Raw genomic sequence first — 14478 nt, 5'->3', positions numbered from 1 at the left:
GATTTTGTTAAGTCACAAGCAGATCAAGGATGGCCAACCATAGTAAATAGTGGAGGCGGTTCTGTTGTCAGGTGTCGGGATAGTTTTTCTAGGGCAATTGTCGGTGAATTGTCACCAAGTTTAACTGGCTTTTTTTTTTTTTTTTTTTTTTTTTTTTCGTTTAGATCATTCTTACTTTGTTTGAAGAGGTTATGTTCTTTGTTAATTTAGATTATATTTTTATTAATATCTGGTCAAAGAGATTGGTAGTTGAAAGTTTAAACTAATTATAAAGAAAACATATTAACAGTAGTTTGAAGTTTTCCATTTACTTATCTTGACTTTATTCACCGGTTTGGATTATAAAAAGAAGGTACAAAGCGTTTTATTTGGACCATTTGGTTGAGAGACAAAAGTCAATCATGGTAAAAGTCAACCCTGGTATGAAATTCTCCTTTTTAATAAATGAAATCACACAGCATATTCATTCATCCATCCATTAATGTTTAACCTTTTTCAGGTATTCGCCATGTTCAAATCTTCACAAAACAAAAAAATGAAGCAATTTCAAGTATTTTATACACTTATCTTGATTTCCACAGCAATATCATCAGCAGGAGCTGTTGATTATGCCAAGAAAGGATGCGATGATACATGCGGAGGCGTGACGATTCCATACCCTTTTGGAATCGGTGCAAATTGTTCCGTCAATCAGTGGTACGCTATTGATTGCAACTCTTCTACACCTTATCTCTCTGCTTTCAACAACATGGAGGTTGTGAATGTACGCTTGGAAGACCAAACGATCATTGTTAACGTCTCAGTAATCTCTCGTTGCCGGAATTCAGTCGGGAATAGCAATCACATCCCAAGCATCGACCTTGGTATGAGCCCCTTTGTATTTTCTGGATCACATAACAAATTCATTGCTAAGGGTTGTGGTTATGCTGCTATCTTGAGTGATGGAAAAGTAATCACTGGATGTTCAACTATTTGCACTAATGACAGTGCTCTCAATGGAAGAGATGGTTGTTTTGGCCTCGGTTGTTGTGCAACTACATCTCCCTACGATTTAAAGTCGTATAGTGTGGATCTTACTGGCTTGAAAAGGCAGGGTGAAGATGGAGCTTGTGGGTACGCCTACTTTGGCATTGGAGCTTGGTTATCTTTTAATGGGAACACCACGTTTTTTGCTATTACACTTAAGTGGGTGCTAACAGACGACGACTTCCAGGAAATACCAAATTGTTGGCAACGAATGAGTGAAGAACCATCTTACCTTTTTTTACCTAACCGTAGTTCCATTGCTCAAAGAAAGTGCTCTTGTGGTATTGCCCGTGTAGGAAACCCGTATCTGTACTATCAATGCGAAGGTATGCAATCGTGTACTCTTTTTGCCTTGAGTTTTTGCAGGAAACTTACCCATCAAATTGTGTTGTTTTAGAATCTGAATATTGTAGAACATGTCGTGAGTCTGGGGCGACTTGTCAATACAAACAAGCATATCCGGATGAAATTGATAGTACCTGGTTGTTAAGTTGCAACTCTACGGTATATTATACTTCAATTTACAGAAACAACAAATCACCACTTGGAATTATTCTAGGTAAGCAATACTCTAGTTGCACGGTTTAATTATTTCAGTTCTAATGCATTGAGTGACTTTTAGGTGTTAACACTTCACTTAACTATAAATTGAGAAATTTACATCATTCAATTCCTACGTCATTACCAAAGAATATTTTCCAGTTCAATCGAATTGCTCAAATTCATCAGCGGTGTCAGTGTCACTGCTACATACATATATCTATTGTGAGAAATGTAATTGTATTATACTCATTCAATCTGAATACTGATGAATATTGAACTTTTTAAATTCTTGAGTTTATTTTTCTTCATTGTATTTGCCTCTTTTCAGGGGTTAGTATATGCATGGGGTTGCTTTTTCTAGCAAAGTTCATCTATGAAATGCACAAACTAATCAAGAAAACCATAGCCAAGAGAAAGAAAGAAAAGTTTTTTAAACGCAATGGTGGCTTACTTCTTAAACAAGAAGCAACTAAAGAGGGTTTAGTTGATAAAACCATACTTTTCACCTCCGAGGAGTTGGAAACGGCCACCGACCATTTTAACGAGAATAGAATCCTTGGGCGAGGAGGTCAAGGTACGGTGTATAAAGGCATGCTGGCGGATGGAAGGATTGTAGCAGTTAAGAAAGCAAAGATTGTTGACGAAAGCCAGTTAGAGGTATTCATCAATGAGGTTGTGATTCTGGCACAAGTCAATCATAGGAATGTGGTCCAGCTATTGGGATGTTGCCTAGAGACTGAGGTTCCTCTACTTGTCTCTGAGTTCGTTCCAAAAGGCACCTTATATGATTATATTCAAGATGATACCGGTGAGTTACCATTCTCTTTGAACATGAGATTGCAAATTGCTGTTGAGGTTGCTGGAGCCGTTTCTTATTTACATTCAGAGACCCCCATTCCAATATATCACAGGGACATCAAGACCACTAATATACTTTTGGATGAGAAGTATAGAGCCAAGGTTTCAGATTTTGGAACATCAAGGTTGGTATCAGTTGATCAAACTCACTTAACTACCTTAGTCAAAGGGACTTTTGGTTACTTTGATCCAGAGTACTTCCAGTCGAGTCAGTTCACCGAGAAAAGCGACGTGTATAGTTTTGGAGTTGTTTTGCTCGAACTTTTTACAAGAGAGAAGCCAATTTCCTTAACTAGATTTGGCGAACACAGAAATTTAGCTACACACTTTATGTTTGCTATGGAAGAAGGTCGTGTGATGTCTATATTTGACCCAGTGGTTGTACACGAGGATTCAAAGGGTGTGGTCTTGGAAATTGCCAACTTGGCAATGCGATGTTTGAATTCCAACGGGAAACATAGGCCAACAATGAAAGAAGTAGCAATGGAGTTAGAAGGCATGAGAATGTCACAAGTGCCTGCTACAGTTCAAACTAGTTTTGGACACACTAATCATTGTGAAGATATACCAATGTTTACAGATGACGAGTCAACACCAACAACAGTGAGTTTCTAAGACAGCAACGATGAGAAACTGGACACATTATGTTTTTAGTTATTAAGTCTTGATTTCTCCAAGTGTTATGTTTTTTTATAACAAGTTGTATGTAAAGGCTAAAGGATATATTCATATTCTTCTCTGCCATTCTGTGGTTAACACTTAAGCTCTGTTTTCAACTATAAAAGTTTCATGTATTACCCAAAGTTCCAGTCTTTTGTGTGTTGAGGTTTGTTGGTGCACTTGTGTCTGTACTTTGTCTGTATTCGGTCTGTATGTAAACGATGTCCAAAGTTAGTCTGTAAGTTGACCAAGTCAACTATCCTCCTAGTTTGACTTGGCCAACAGTTAACATATGTTTGATATGTGTGTCGATGTCGAAGGATAGACTCGAAGGATTCTGTTGATCCTTCGAGGTGATCGAAAGATAGGCTTCGAACAATAGACCTCGAAAGGTGATCTTTCGAGGTCCTTGCAAATCCTTCGAAAGCTTTCTATCCGAAAGATGATCCTTCGGACCATCTATCGGATCCTTCGACCAGGCATCATGAGCTGGGTATATATATACCCATGCAGTGTAGTGTGAAAGGTAGATGCACACAGACAAGAGTTAGAGAGCTTGAGAGCATTCTGCTGGAAACACACACACACACTTGAGAGTTTACATCTTTGGTTTTGTAAACATTGTGCTTGTAACCGTAAACCTTCATACGTATTAATACAGTGGTGTTAATCGGTGAAATCTTGTGTGCTTGTTTCTCTACTTGCTTCATCCCGGTTTGCCTACTAGCTTGGATTCCGCACTTGCTAGTGGGTTAGTATAACAAGGTTTAGGTTTGTTCTCGATCCTCCGAGAAAAGGGACCTACAAGTGGTATCAGAGCCTCGCTCTTTACCTTGTTTAAAACCGGTTTGTTCGAGTTCTTTGGTGTGTTTGGACACTTGGTTTAGCACTCGTTTTTGGTAGTTTCCTTGCATATTGAAACTGAAAAACGGATACTAAACCTATCGGGAGTGTTCGGGGTCGGTTTGGGTAACATAAAAATCGTTTTTGTGAAACTTTGAACTTTCCGGCCATACTTCCGGTTTGTCTCCGGTGACTGAACTTGAGGATAAGGTTGCCTATTTTGGTAAACTTTTTGAAAGTCAAATAGTTGGTGGAAAAGTTGGTGGCAGAACATCCTTTCTGCCGAAAGTTGGTACACCAACCTGTCACTTTTCTCACCAACCCATCAGTACTTTTGTCAGTGTGTCAGCCGTCGAAAGATAACTTTCGAGCTCGAAGGATCATCCTTCGATCAAGGAGATTCGAAAGATAACCATCCTTCGAACATCTTTCGAAGTCAGTGTGTTATCCTTCGAGTCAAGGAATCTTTTCGATAGATACATCCTTCGAGTTACTGTTCACTACGAAAGATAAGGATCCTTCGTGTTGGGTGAATCTTTCAAGGTTATCTTTCGAGGTTATTGTTCGAGCCATCAACAGTGATCCTTCGAACACTGTTGATTCTTCGAACAAGTGTCATCTTTCGAGACCTGTGTTCGAAACATAGGGAGAATCTTTCGAAATTATCTTTCGAAAGATAAGGATCCTTCGTATAAATCAATCTTTCGAAGTCATCCTTCGAAGTTTTTGTTCGAAACTCAACAAGGATCTTTCGAACCCTGTTGATCATTCGAACAAGTATTGATCTTTCGAACAGGTTGCATCTTTCAATTCATATCTGTTTTTGGACTTAACAGTTTGTGGTGTGTAGGTTTGATACTTATATTTGATCAAAATGAGCTGTACAAGTCCATGGGATTGGAGTTTGGACTCACGAAACAATCAAGAGTTAGTGACTGCTGCAGATTGGGCAAAAAGCATGGTTCCACAGCCATCAATCAGTCCAAGTCAATGGGCTTTGGTATCCAATCAAAGTCAAAGTCTTCAGAACCTTCTGATTAGTGAAAGTGAAACTGGCAGCAACAATCGTCCACCTAAGTTGAACCATATGAACGATTTTCCATCTTGGAAAAACCGGTTTCACACATATGTTCAAGGGCAAAGCACTGATCTTTGGACGTGTTTCATCAATGCGTTCAATACTAATCTTGAGACTGCTGCGTCAACTTCAGAGGGTTATGCAAATATGCTTGAAAATGACAAGAAGGCTTATGAGTTGGAGAAAAAGGCCTTTGCCACACTTACTCAAGCACTCAACAAAGACATCTACCATCAGTTCTCTTATTGCAAGACCACGAAAGCATTGTGGGATGCCTTAGTTGCTAGAGGAGAAGGCAATGCAGCTGCTCGAAAATCTCGGCATGATTTGTTGAAGAAAGAGTTTGAATCCTTTCAGTTTTTGGAAAACGAGACTCTGAACGATATGATCACACGTTTCTATCATTTGATTAGTGAGATGTGTGCTTATGGAGTTGTCGCTACTCAACAAGAAATGGTGAGTAGATTTGCTGACGCCTTACCTCCAAAGTGGAGTTCCTTCATTGAACTGTTGAAGCATACTGGAACTCTAGATCAAGTCAACATCTATGAGTTCATTCAAAAGCTGGAACATAAAAATGATGAAGAGATTAGGAAAGCAAGGCGTGCTCCAGCTCCTCAGAATACGGAAATGTATCTTCCAGGATTCGATGTTTTGGCAAGATCCGCTGCAGCTCAGCAACAGCAACCTAAGCTGCAGACTGCATTTGTGTCCAATACAAGTTCAAGTTCCTTTCCGTTTCCTCAGTCAACAGCTGCTCCACCACAACCTCAATTCGATCCAAGGTCCTACATTCCTGTTCCAACACAGCCACAACCACAACCTCAACAACAACAACAGCAAGCTCACTATACAAGCAATCCTCAACCTCAACCTCAAAGTCATCACACAATCCGAGTCGACAACTCAAATCTTTCACACCTTAGTATTGAAGTTGCTAAGGAACATATGGAGATTATCAACACCATGGTCAGTGCTTACTGTGGTTTGGTAGCAGGTCAGCTTGGAAACATCAACATGACCAATGAAGATTATGATCAGATCGACAAGGAAGAAATGGAGTTGATGGATATTAAATGGGCTTTTGCTAGTGCGGTTAGAAGGGCAAAAGATTTCATGGCACGAACTGGAAGAACTTCGTTGGAAGGAAAGAAAAACACGAAGTATGGGTTTGATATTAATGCCGTCACGTGCTTTAACTGTGGCGAGAAAGGGCACTTTAAACGTGAGTGCACTCGACCAACGAAACACGGCAATCACAACCCTTTCAGAAACCAGACGAATGTGAATGCCCAACAAGAAAACCGTGAACGGAGGATGGTGGCAGTGAACAACAATCAGGGACAGCCTGGAACTACCAATCACAATCGGGCTTTGGCTGTTCAAGCTGATGAAGGATGTGACTGGTCAGTGCAGTTTGGTGAAGGTGATCAAGGAAGTGGAACTGCATTGTATGCTAAAGTCATCGAGCAGGTTCATAAAGAAGAATCTTCTGGGAGCGATGACAGTTCTGGTTATTCTGGCAGTTCGGATGAAGAAGGCTCTGTTTCTGGGGATAATCACTCAGAGCCTGATGTGAATGAAGAAGGAGATGATGATATTCAGGAGCTACTGAATGAAGCTGATGAGCTTAAATGTCAGAAATCAATTCTGATTAGGAAGGCTGCTACTGCATCAAAGGAAATGGAAAAGCTATTCTCTGAAGATGGAGCTTTTTCTTTTCAAACTGCCTTTATGGCAAACGGCTCAGCCTCTACTAGTCAGGTAACTTCTGAACCCCCTGCTCCTAGTATTTGTAAATCATGTGCAGAGATGAAGCTTGAATCAGAAAAGCTTCATAGTCATAATCAGAGTTTGGTTATTGAACTATCGAAATGCAAAGAGGCGAATATGGCTTTAACCCGGAATGAAAAAGAATTTAAATCTGTAATTGAAACTTTAAAGAAAAATGTGTCCGAGGTTAACAAAGTAGTTTACCACAAACAAGTGAGTATAAATGAGTATATTAACATTGTGGAAGAAACTAAAAAGCAATTAGCCATTGCCCAATGCGAACATGATGCGATCAAACAGAATTTGGATAGTTATTCTAACTCCCAATTTGTGCTTGATCACATCATCGATGTTCAACAACTAAAGGGAAATCAGAAAGGCATAGGGTATAACAAATGTCCGCCCCCGTTGATGAACAACTATACCAAGATGCCTGATGAGGAAGAAATGCCTCGGTATGAACCTAGTGTGCCTCTTGATGTTGAGGAGTTTACTACTGGCCTTGGGTTCAAACCGGACAATTCTTCAAACACAGCCTCTAAGGAACCAGAAACTTCACCATCCATGAAGCAAAGTCCTCCAATTATCGAGGACTATGAAACATCGGATGATGAATCAGATATGGCTGTAAGTGATCAGGATAAATCACTTAGCAAGATGAAAGGAGTAGATATTCCACGAGAGAATCACATCCTTTGTGATCCTGATACTCCTGAGGTTCCATCTGTTAAGAAGGAAGTGATTGATCCTGTCAAGGTTGATAAGGCAGATGTGTCTACTGTTAAAAGCAGTAATGTGTTGTACACTTTGGTTGGAGATAATCAAATCTACTCAGATCATGTTTTTCCAATTAAAAATGTAAATAAATCTTTGATTGATAAAGTTTTTGAAGACAATACAAACAAATTTTTGGGAAAAACACTTCCGGGAATTGTGGTAACACAATGTGATCCAATTCCTAAGGCTGAGATTAGGAAACAATTTGGTAATCAAAAATCTCCAACCACTCAACAACCGACTGCTTCTAAGGGTAAACAACAACAACGAGCTCCAAAGCCAAAGGCTAAGGTTGAATCAAAAGGAGCTCGTTACATGAAGAAAGGAAAAGATGTTAAGTTTGTAGCATCAAGAGGTACAGATAAAATTGAGACTTTTGAAAACAAATCAAACACTGATTTTGTACAACAAGTAAAAATTTTGAAACGTAACAGTGATAACAATTACACCCAACACACAAACGGGTGTGATGAAAGAGCAAGTACCTCAGGTTCTACAGGCTCAACATCTGGTAGTCGATCAAGTTCTCCTAAGTCTGTTGAAAGGAGAACTTGTTTCAAATGTGGAGAAATTGGGCACATTATCAGAAATTGCCCAAATGCTCCAAAGAAGAAATTTGTTGAGAAAACCTCACCTGAAACAGTTCACCCTCAACGTCGGTCAGTTTCACCTAAACAAGATAAACGAACTGTAAAAGAACAAGAAACTAAACAACGACGTAAGAACATCAAAACTGTTGAAAAAGCTTTAAAATCTGAAGTTAAAACAGTACAAAAGGAACCAAGTGTGTCACAACCTGGAAAACCAGAATCTTCAAAAACTGGTAGGCACAGACAAACTTGGTTACCTAAGTCGGGTGACAATTCAGGGGGAGCAGTTGTTCTTGAAAACCATCAAGAGATAGAGCTTACGTATCGTGATGCCAAGGGACGACCCAAGACCACTAAGGCTTGGGTCCCCATTCTCAACTGATGTGTTTATTTGACATGTGCAGGATGTTCTAGGAGGAACTATTAATAGTCATTGGATTGTTGATAGTGGAGCATCCAGGCACATGACTGGCGACTTACGGCTCCTGTATGACGTGAGAAATATTAGAGGAGGGTATGTTGCTTTTGCGGGTGATAAAGGCGGGTACATCACTGGAGAAGGAAGTATCTCCAATGGTATCGTGTGCTTTGATAAGATCAATTATGTGAAGCAAATTGATCACAATCTTCTCAGTGTGTCGCAAATCTGCGATAAAAAGTTCTCAGTGATTTTTGATGATGCTGGCTGCTATGTGCTGAAACCTGGATTCAAAATTCCACAAGAATGGATTCTCTTATCGGCTCCGAGAGTTAATGATCTTTATATTCTCGACATGAGCCAAGCGATTACTACATCTGCACAAGTCACTTGCTTTGTCTCAAAAGCCACAGAAAAGGAGTCTATATCTTGGCACAGAAGAATGGGACACATTCACTTGAGAAAGATGAACCATTTGGTGAAGAATAATCTTGTGAATGGCGTGCCTGTAAGAAGTTTTCATTTGCAAGATATCTGTGTCTCGTGCCAAAAGGGGAAGCAAACAAAGAAGTCTCATCCTTTGAAGAAAATCAACACTGTCAGCATGCCTCTCGAACGTCTTCATATGGACCTTTTTGGACCTATGAAGCACAAGACAACGTTTGGTGATGCTTATTGTTTAGTAGTTACTGATGACTACTCTAGATTTTCTTGGGTATCTTTTATGGCACACAAGAGTGAAACTCCTGGCATCCTCAAGGATCTTCTTACAATGTTGGAGAATCTCTATACGTTGAAAGTGAAAAGGATCCGAAGCGACAATGGAACTGAATTCAAGAATCAAGTTATGGATGAGTTTTGTACTTCTAAAGGCATTCTTCATGAGTACAGTTCTCGTTATACTCCACAACAAAATGGTGTCGCTGAGAGGAAGAATCGAACTATTATTGAAACTGCAAGAACAATGTTAGTAGAGTCGGAACTCCCTATTCAATTCTGGGGGGAGGCTGTATCGGCTGCATGCTACACGTTGAACAGAGTTCTTACAGTTAAGAGACATGGCAAGACTTGCTTCGAACTCCTTCAGAAAAGGAAACCGGATCTTTCTTACCTTGAACCGTTTGGTGCTCCTTGTACCATGATTGAGCCAGATGGAAAGTTTGGTGCAAGAGCTATCGAGGGTTTCTTCCTTGGATATGCAACTCCGAATTTTCGTGTTTGGAATCTAACTACCAAAAAGATTGAGCTATGGAGCGAAGTTAGGGTTCAAAGGTACACGAGTCCTGTTAGGGCTCCGGGTGATCCGTGGATGTTCGATTATGATGGGCTCTTTGACTCCTTTAATCTGCCAACCTTTGACGAAGAATCAGCAGCGGCTCGAATGTTGTTGGAAAGTGACAACGCTGCTGTCTCGCCATTGGTTAGACCTATTGTTGTTGACCCTCAAGCTTCTTCGTCAGTCAACAATATGGTTCAAAATGAGGTTTATGAAGATGCTGCTGATTATAATGACTCTTCTGAAGATGATGAATATCATGATGCAGCCGAAGGATCTTCAGCTCCAGCTGCTCCTGTTCAAGGTGCCTCTGGTGATACACCTCATACGCAGAATATAGATACTGCTGAAGGGAATGCATCCACCTCTAACCACATTCCTGGTGTGGAGTTGGTTGTTGATCTTAATCTGAATAATTTGGGTATCAATGCTCGTGTACCGGATAATCCTGAAATGAGGATTCACGATACCCATCCCCAGCAGAATATCATAGGAGATGTCCATCGCGGTGTGCAGACGCGTAATCAGCTGAGAAACAACCGGAATGCTGGTTTGTATTCAGCTATAAGAGAATCTGGTCAACAAAATGACTGGTCCTTCGCGTGTTACGTGTCACAAGAAGAACCAAAGTCGTGGAAAGAAGCTTTGAAAGACAGTGCCTGGGTTGAAGCCATGCAAGAAGAATTACAGCAATTTCACAAGCTGGGTGTTTGGAAGCTTGTTGAAAAGCCTGAGAATTACAAGAAGATTGGCACTCGATGGGTCTTCAAATGCAAGAAAGACGACCGTGGAGTGGTTATTCGAAACAAAGCTCGTTTAGTCGTTCAAGGTTTTCGTCAGATAGAAGGGATCGACTATAACGAAGTCTATGCACCTGTTGCACGTCTGGAAGCTATTCGGATCTTTCTGGCTTATGCCTCATTCAAAGGATTCAAGGTTTACCAGATGGACGTCAAAAGTGCATTTCTACATGGTGTGGTTGAAGAAGAGGTATATGTCGAACAGCCTCCAGGTTTTGAAGATCCTGTTCATCCCGATCGGGTTTGGTTGCTCAACAAAGCTCTATATGGTCTTCATCAAGCGCCACGAGCTTGGTATGCAACCTTATCTACATATCTGCTGGAGAACGGTTTTCGAAGAGGTCTTATCGATTGTACTCTCTTCATCAAAGAACAAGATGGAGATCTTCTTCTGGTTCAGGTATATGTTGATGATATTATTTTTGGTTCTACTAATGATGTTTTGTGTAGGAATTTCGAGCGCATCATGCAGGATAAGTTCGAGATGAGTGCTATGGGGGAAATGAATTTCTTTTTGGGCCTACAAGTGCAACAAACGGAGTCTGGGATATTCATCCATCAGACTAAATATGTTGGAGACATCTTGAGCCGGTTCCAGATGTCCGATGCAACGCCCATTGGTACCCCATTGCCAACTAATCACGGAATAACTCCTGACTTGAAGGGTGAACCTGTTAGCCCTTCATACTATCGCGCGATGATCGGATCCCTTATGTACCTCACAGCATCAAGGCCAGATATAATGTACCCAACATGCCTGCTTGCCAGATATCAAGTTAATCCGAAGGCCTCACATCTTGCAGCTGTCAAAAGGATTTTTCGTTATTTGAAGGCTTACCCCGACACCGGTCTGTGGTATCCTAGGGATAATAACTTTGACTTGGTCGCATTCAGTGATTCTGATTTTGGCGGATGCAAAATCGACGGCAAATCCACAACGGCTGGATGTCAGTTTTTAGGAAATCGCCTAGTCACATGGCAGTGCAAGAAGCAGACATGCGTCGCTACATCAACATGCGAAGCTGAATACATTGCTGCCTCAAGTTGTTGTTCACAAGTTCTTTGGATCCAACAACAATTGCGGGACTACGGTTTTGAATTCCTAACTACTCCTATATACGTTGATAATTCTGCTGCTTTAGATATCACTAAAAATCCTGTGCAGCATTCAAAGACCAAACACATCGAAATCAAATATCACTTCATACGTGATTGCTTTGAGAAAAGGCTAATCGATGTTGTTAAGGTCCACACCGATGACCAACGTGCCGACTTATTTACCAAAGCTTTTGACAAATCTAGATTTGACTTCTTATTATTGGTAAATGGCATTAAGGTCAAGCAAGAGTAAACCAACATCGGAAAATCATTTTTGTAAATATCTTTGAGTGTTTTTAAATTTATCTTAGTTTATTGATTTTAGGGGGAGTAAATCCAAAACTCAGAAAATACAAAAACATCGAAAAATTTCAAAAACACAAAAACAATAGAAAAACAAAAATGAGTTTCCTGGCGAGCAAAAGAGAAAATGATAGTACATCAGTGGTCTATCCAAACCTCTTTAAACCTTAAATGCAAAACGATAAGCAGCTCTATATAAGATGTATCGGTAGGCTCACAATCATTTTAAAGTGTGCAGGGTGATATAAATCTTAATCGACTGAAGACCAGGTGGGAACCATTCATTGGCATATGGTCTTAGTACCGAAATTTCGTTTGATAGATTGCCGAGGTTCTGAGATATTCGGTCTTTATGCTGCTTATCATCTGGGTATCATGGTTGTATCTTTTACCGAAAAATAACGGGGACGCAAGTCTAGATCTTCCATGATACTATACATACTTGTACATATTTACATACTGCATTCGACCTCAATAAGTGATAAACAATCACATGTCCAAATCAAATAAGTGATAAAATATCACATTTATCCGGGTGTCAAGTTCGTCTCTCTGCTGTACGGAAGTACTGACCTGTTCACGGACTTGCACCTGTGCCCTCATGCATACGAAAATCAAGTTCCTCATCAATAAGTGATTATATCACATAGGACTTGTTTTCAAATCAAAATAAGTGAGTATCTCACAATTTATACGGTCAAACAGATGATAATCGGTATACTCACCGGTAAGATGAACTCTCGTGCATACCTTGATACGGGAATGTGTCGTGATGTGGATGAACACCGGTCGGTAAGTATAAATCATACATTAACGTATCCTCTAAACATGATTACATCTGATAAGTTGAGCTTAAGTGGACAACAATACCGATAATTGTTATAGGATGCTTATCTTAATGTTAACTAACTGAACAACAAGAGTGTTTTGGCATGACCGTACACTGATATGATTCTCTTACCCTCGAAACTCGCAAAAAGAATGTTTGTATATATTTATTTATTTACTGCTTAACTTTTATTGTTTCTTTTAAACAGTTTCGTCGTTTGGTGCATATCAGCACGACATTAGCGGTGATGTCGTTTGATAACACTCAAAGGATTTTAAATTGTTGTCTTTTACTTTCAAAAATACCAAAAAGATTTTAGGTGTGTTTTAATATAAACTTTATAAAAGCCAAAAAGATTTTATTTCTGCTTTATTTTCGATCGTACGATGTTGGAGCTCGAGTCTTCGTTACCTGAAACCTGACTGAAAACCGAACTGACTAAATCTTCATAAACGGTCGAAATTTGCATGTTTTGAAAGTTAAAGACTAAAATTGAAAAATTTATTAAACTTTCAAACTGTCGGACGGTGTTTGATTGTGACATGGTCATTCGTGTGTCATTTGCTTATACTATGTTCCAGGCAGTTGTTCTCATTACGCGTTTAGATTTCTTGCATGTGCAGATTCTAAAGGCTAGGAGAACATGGTCGATGACAAGCTTTGGAATGAAGACACGACGAGAAGGCGCTCAACTGATGAAGATGATCGAGTAGCCGCTGACCATCCTCAACACCACAAGGATCTCACTTCATAAAGATAAAGTCCATTCACGAGCATAACTCAAGGGGGAGCTTATGTTAAGGGGGAGTTTGTCAACACACTTCCTACATGATACGGGTAGTTTGTTGATACACTCTCTGCTTTCAAGACGTGAAGACTTTGAAGATCCTCCGACATTGAAGACTTGAAAGGACATCAGAGTTTTGGTAACTCGAAGACCAAAGACCGTCGAAGTTCAAGACGAGTCTGCAACTATAGAAGATAAAGACAAAGCTACAGCCAAGGGGGAGTTTGTTGGTGCACTTGTGTCTGTACTTTGTCTGTATTCGGTCTGTATGTAAACGATGTCCAAAGTTAGTCTGTAAGTTGACCAAGTCAACTATCCTCCTAGTTTGACTTGGCCAACAGTTAACATATGTTTGATATGTGTGTCGATGTCGAAGGATAGACTCGAAGGATTCTGTTGATCCTTCGAGGTGATCGAAAGATAGGCTTCGAACAATAGACCTCGAAAGGTGATCTTTCGAGGTCCTTGCAAATCCTTCGAAAGCTTTCTATCCGAAAGATGATCCTTCGGACCATCTATCGGATCCTTCGACCAGGCATCATGAGCTGGGTATATATATACCCATGCAGTGTAGTGTGAAAGGTAGATGCACACAGACAAGAGTTAGAGAGCTTGAGAGCATTCTGCTGGAAACACACACACACACTTGAGAGTTTACATCTTTGGTTTTGTAAACATTGTGCTTGTAACCGTAAACCTTCATACGTATTAATACAGTGGTGTTAATCGGTGAAATCTTGTGTGCTTGTTTCTCTACTTGCTTCATCCCGGTTTGCCTACTAGCTTGGATTCCGCACTTGCTAGTGGGTTAGTATAACA

General features: G+C 40.1%; 1 protein-coding gene across 1 annotated transcript; it reads left to right on the top strand.

Moving 5' to 3' along the window:
- Window positions 1-590: 590 nt before the first annotated feature.
- On the top strand, window positions 591-3229 carry LOC110907408 (wall-associated receptor kinase-like 1). Its single transcript, XM_022152396.2, has 3 exons — window positions 591-1352; window positions 1424-1585; window positions 1898-3229. Exons 1-3 carry the CDS (start codon window positions 749-751, stop codon window positions 3040-3042), a joined length of 1911 nt encoding a protein of 636 aa, XP_022008088.2. The 5' UTR covers window positions 591-748; the 3' UTR covers window positions 3043-3229.
- Window positions 3230-14478: the final 11249 nt, after the last annotated feature.

The sequence above is a fragment of the Helianthus annuus genome, chromosome 14 (assembly GCF_002127325.2).
Source record: "Helianthus annuus cultivar XRQ/B chromosome 14, HanXRQr2.0-SUNRISE, whole genome shotgun sequence".
NCBI lineage: Eukaryota > Viridiplantae > Streptophyta > Magnoliopsida > Asterales > Asteraceae > Helianthus > Helianthus annuus.
The sequence above is the reverse complement of the archived record's forward strand: the minus strand, read 5'-3'. Positions and strand labels throughout refer to the sequence as shown.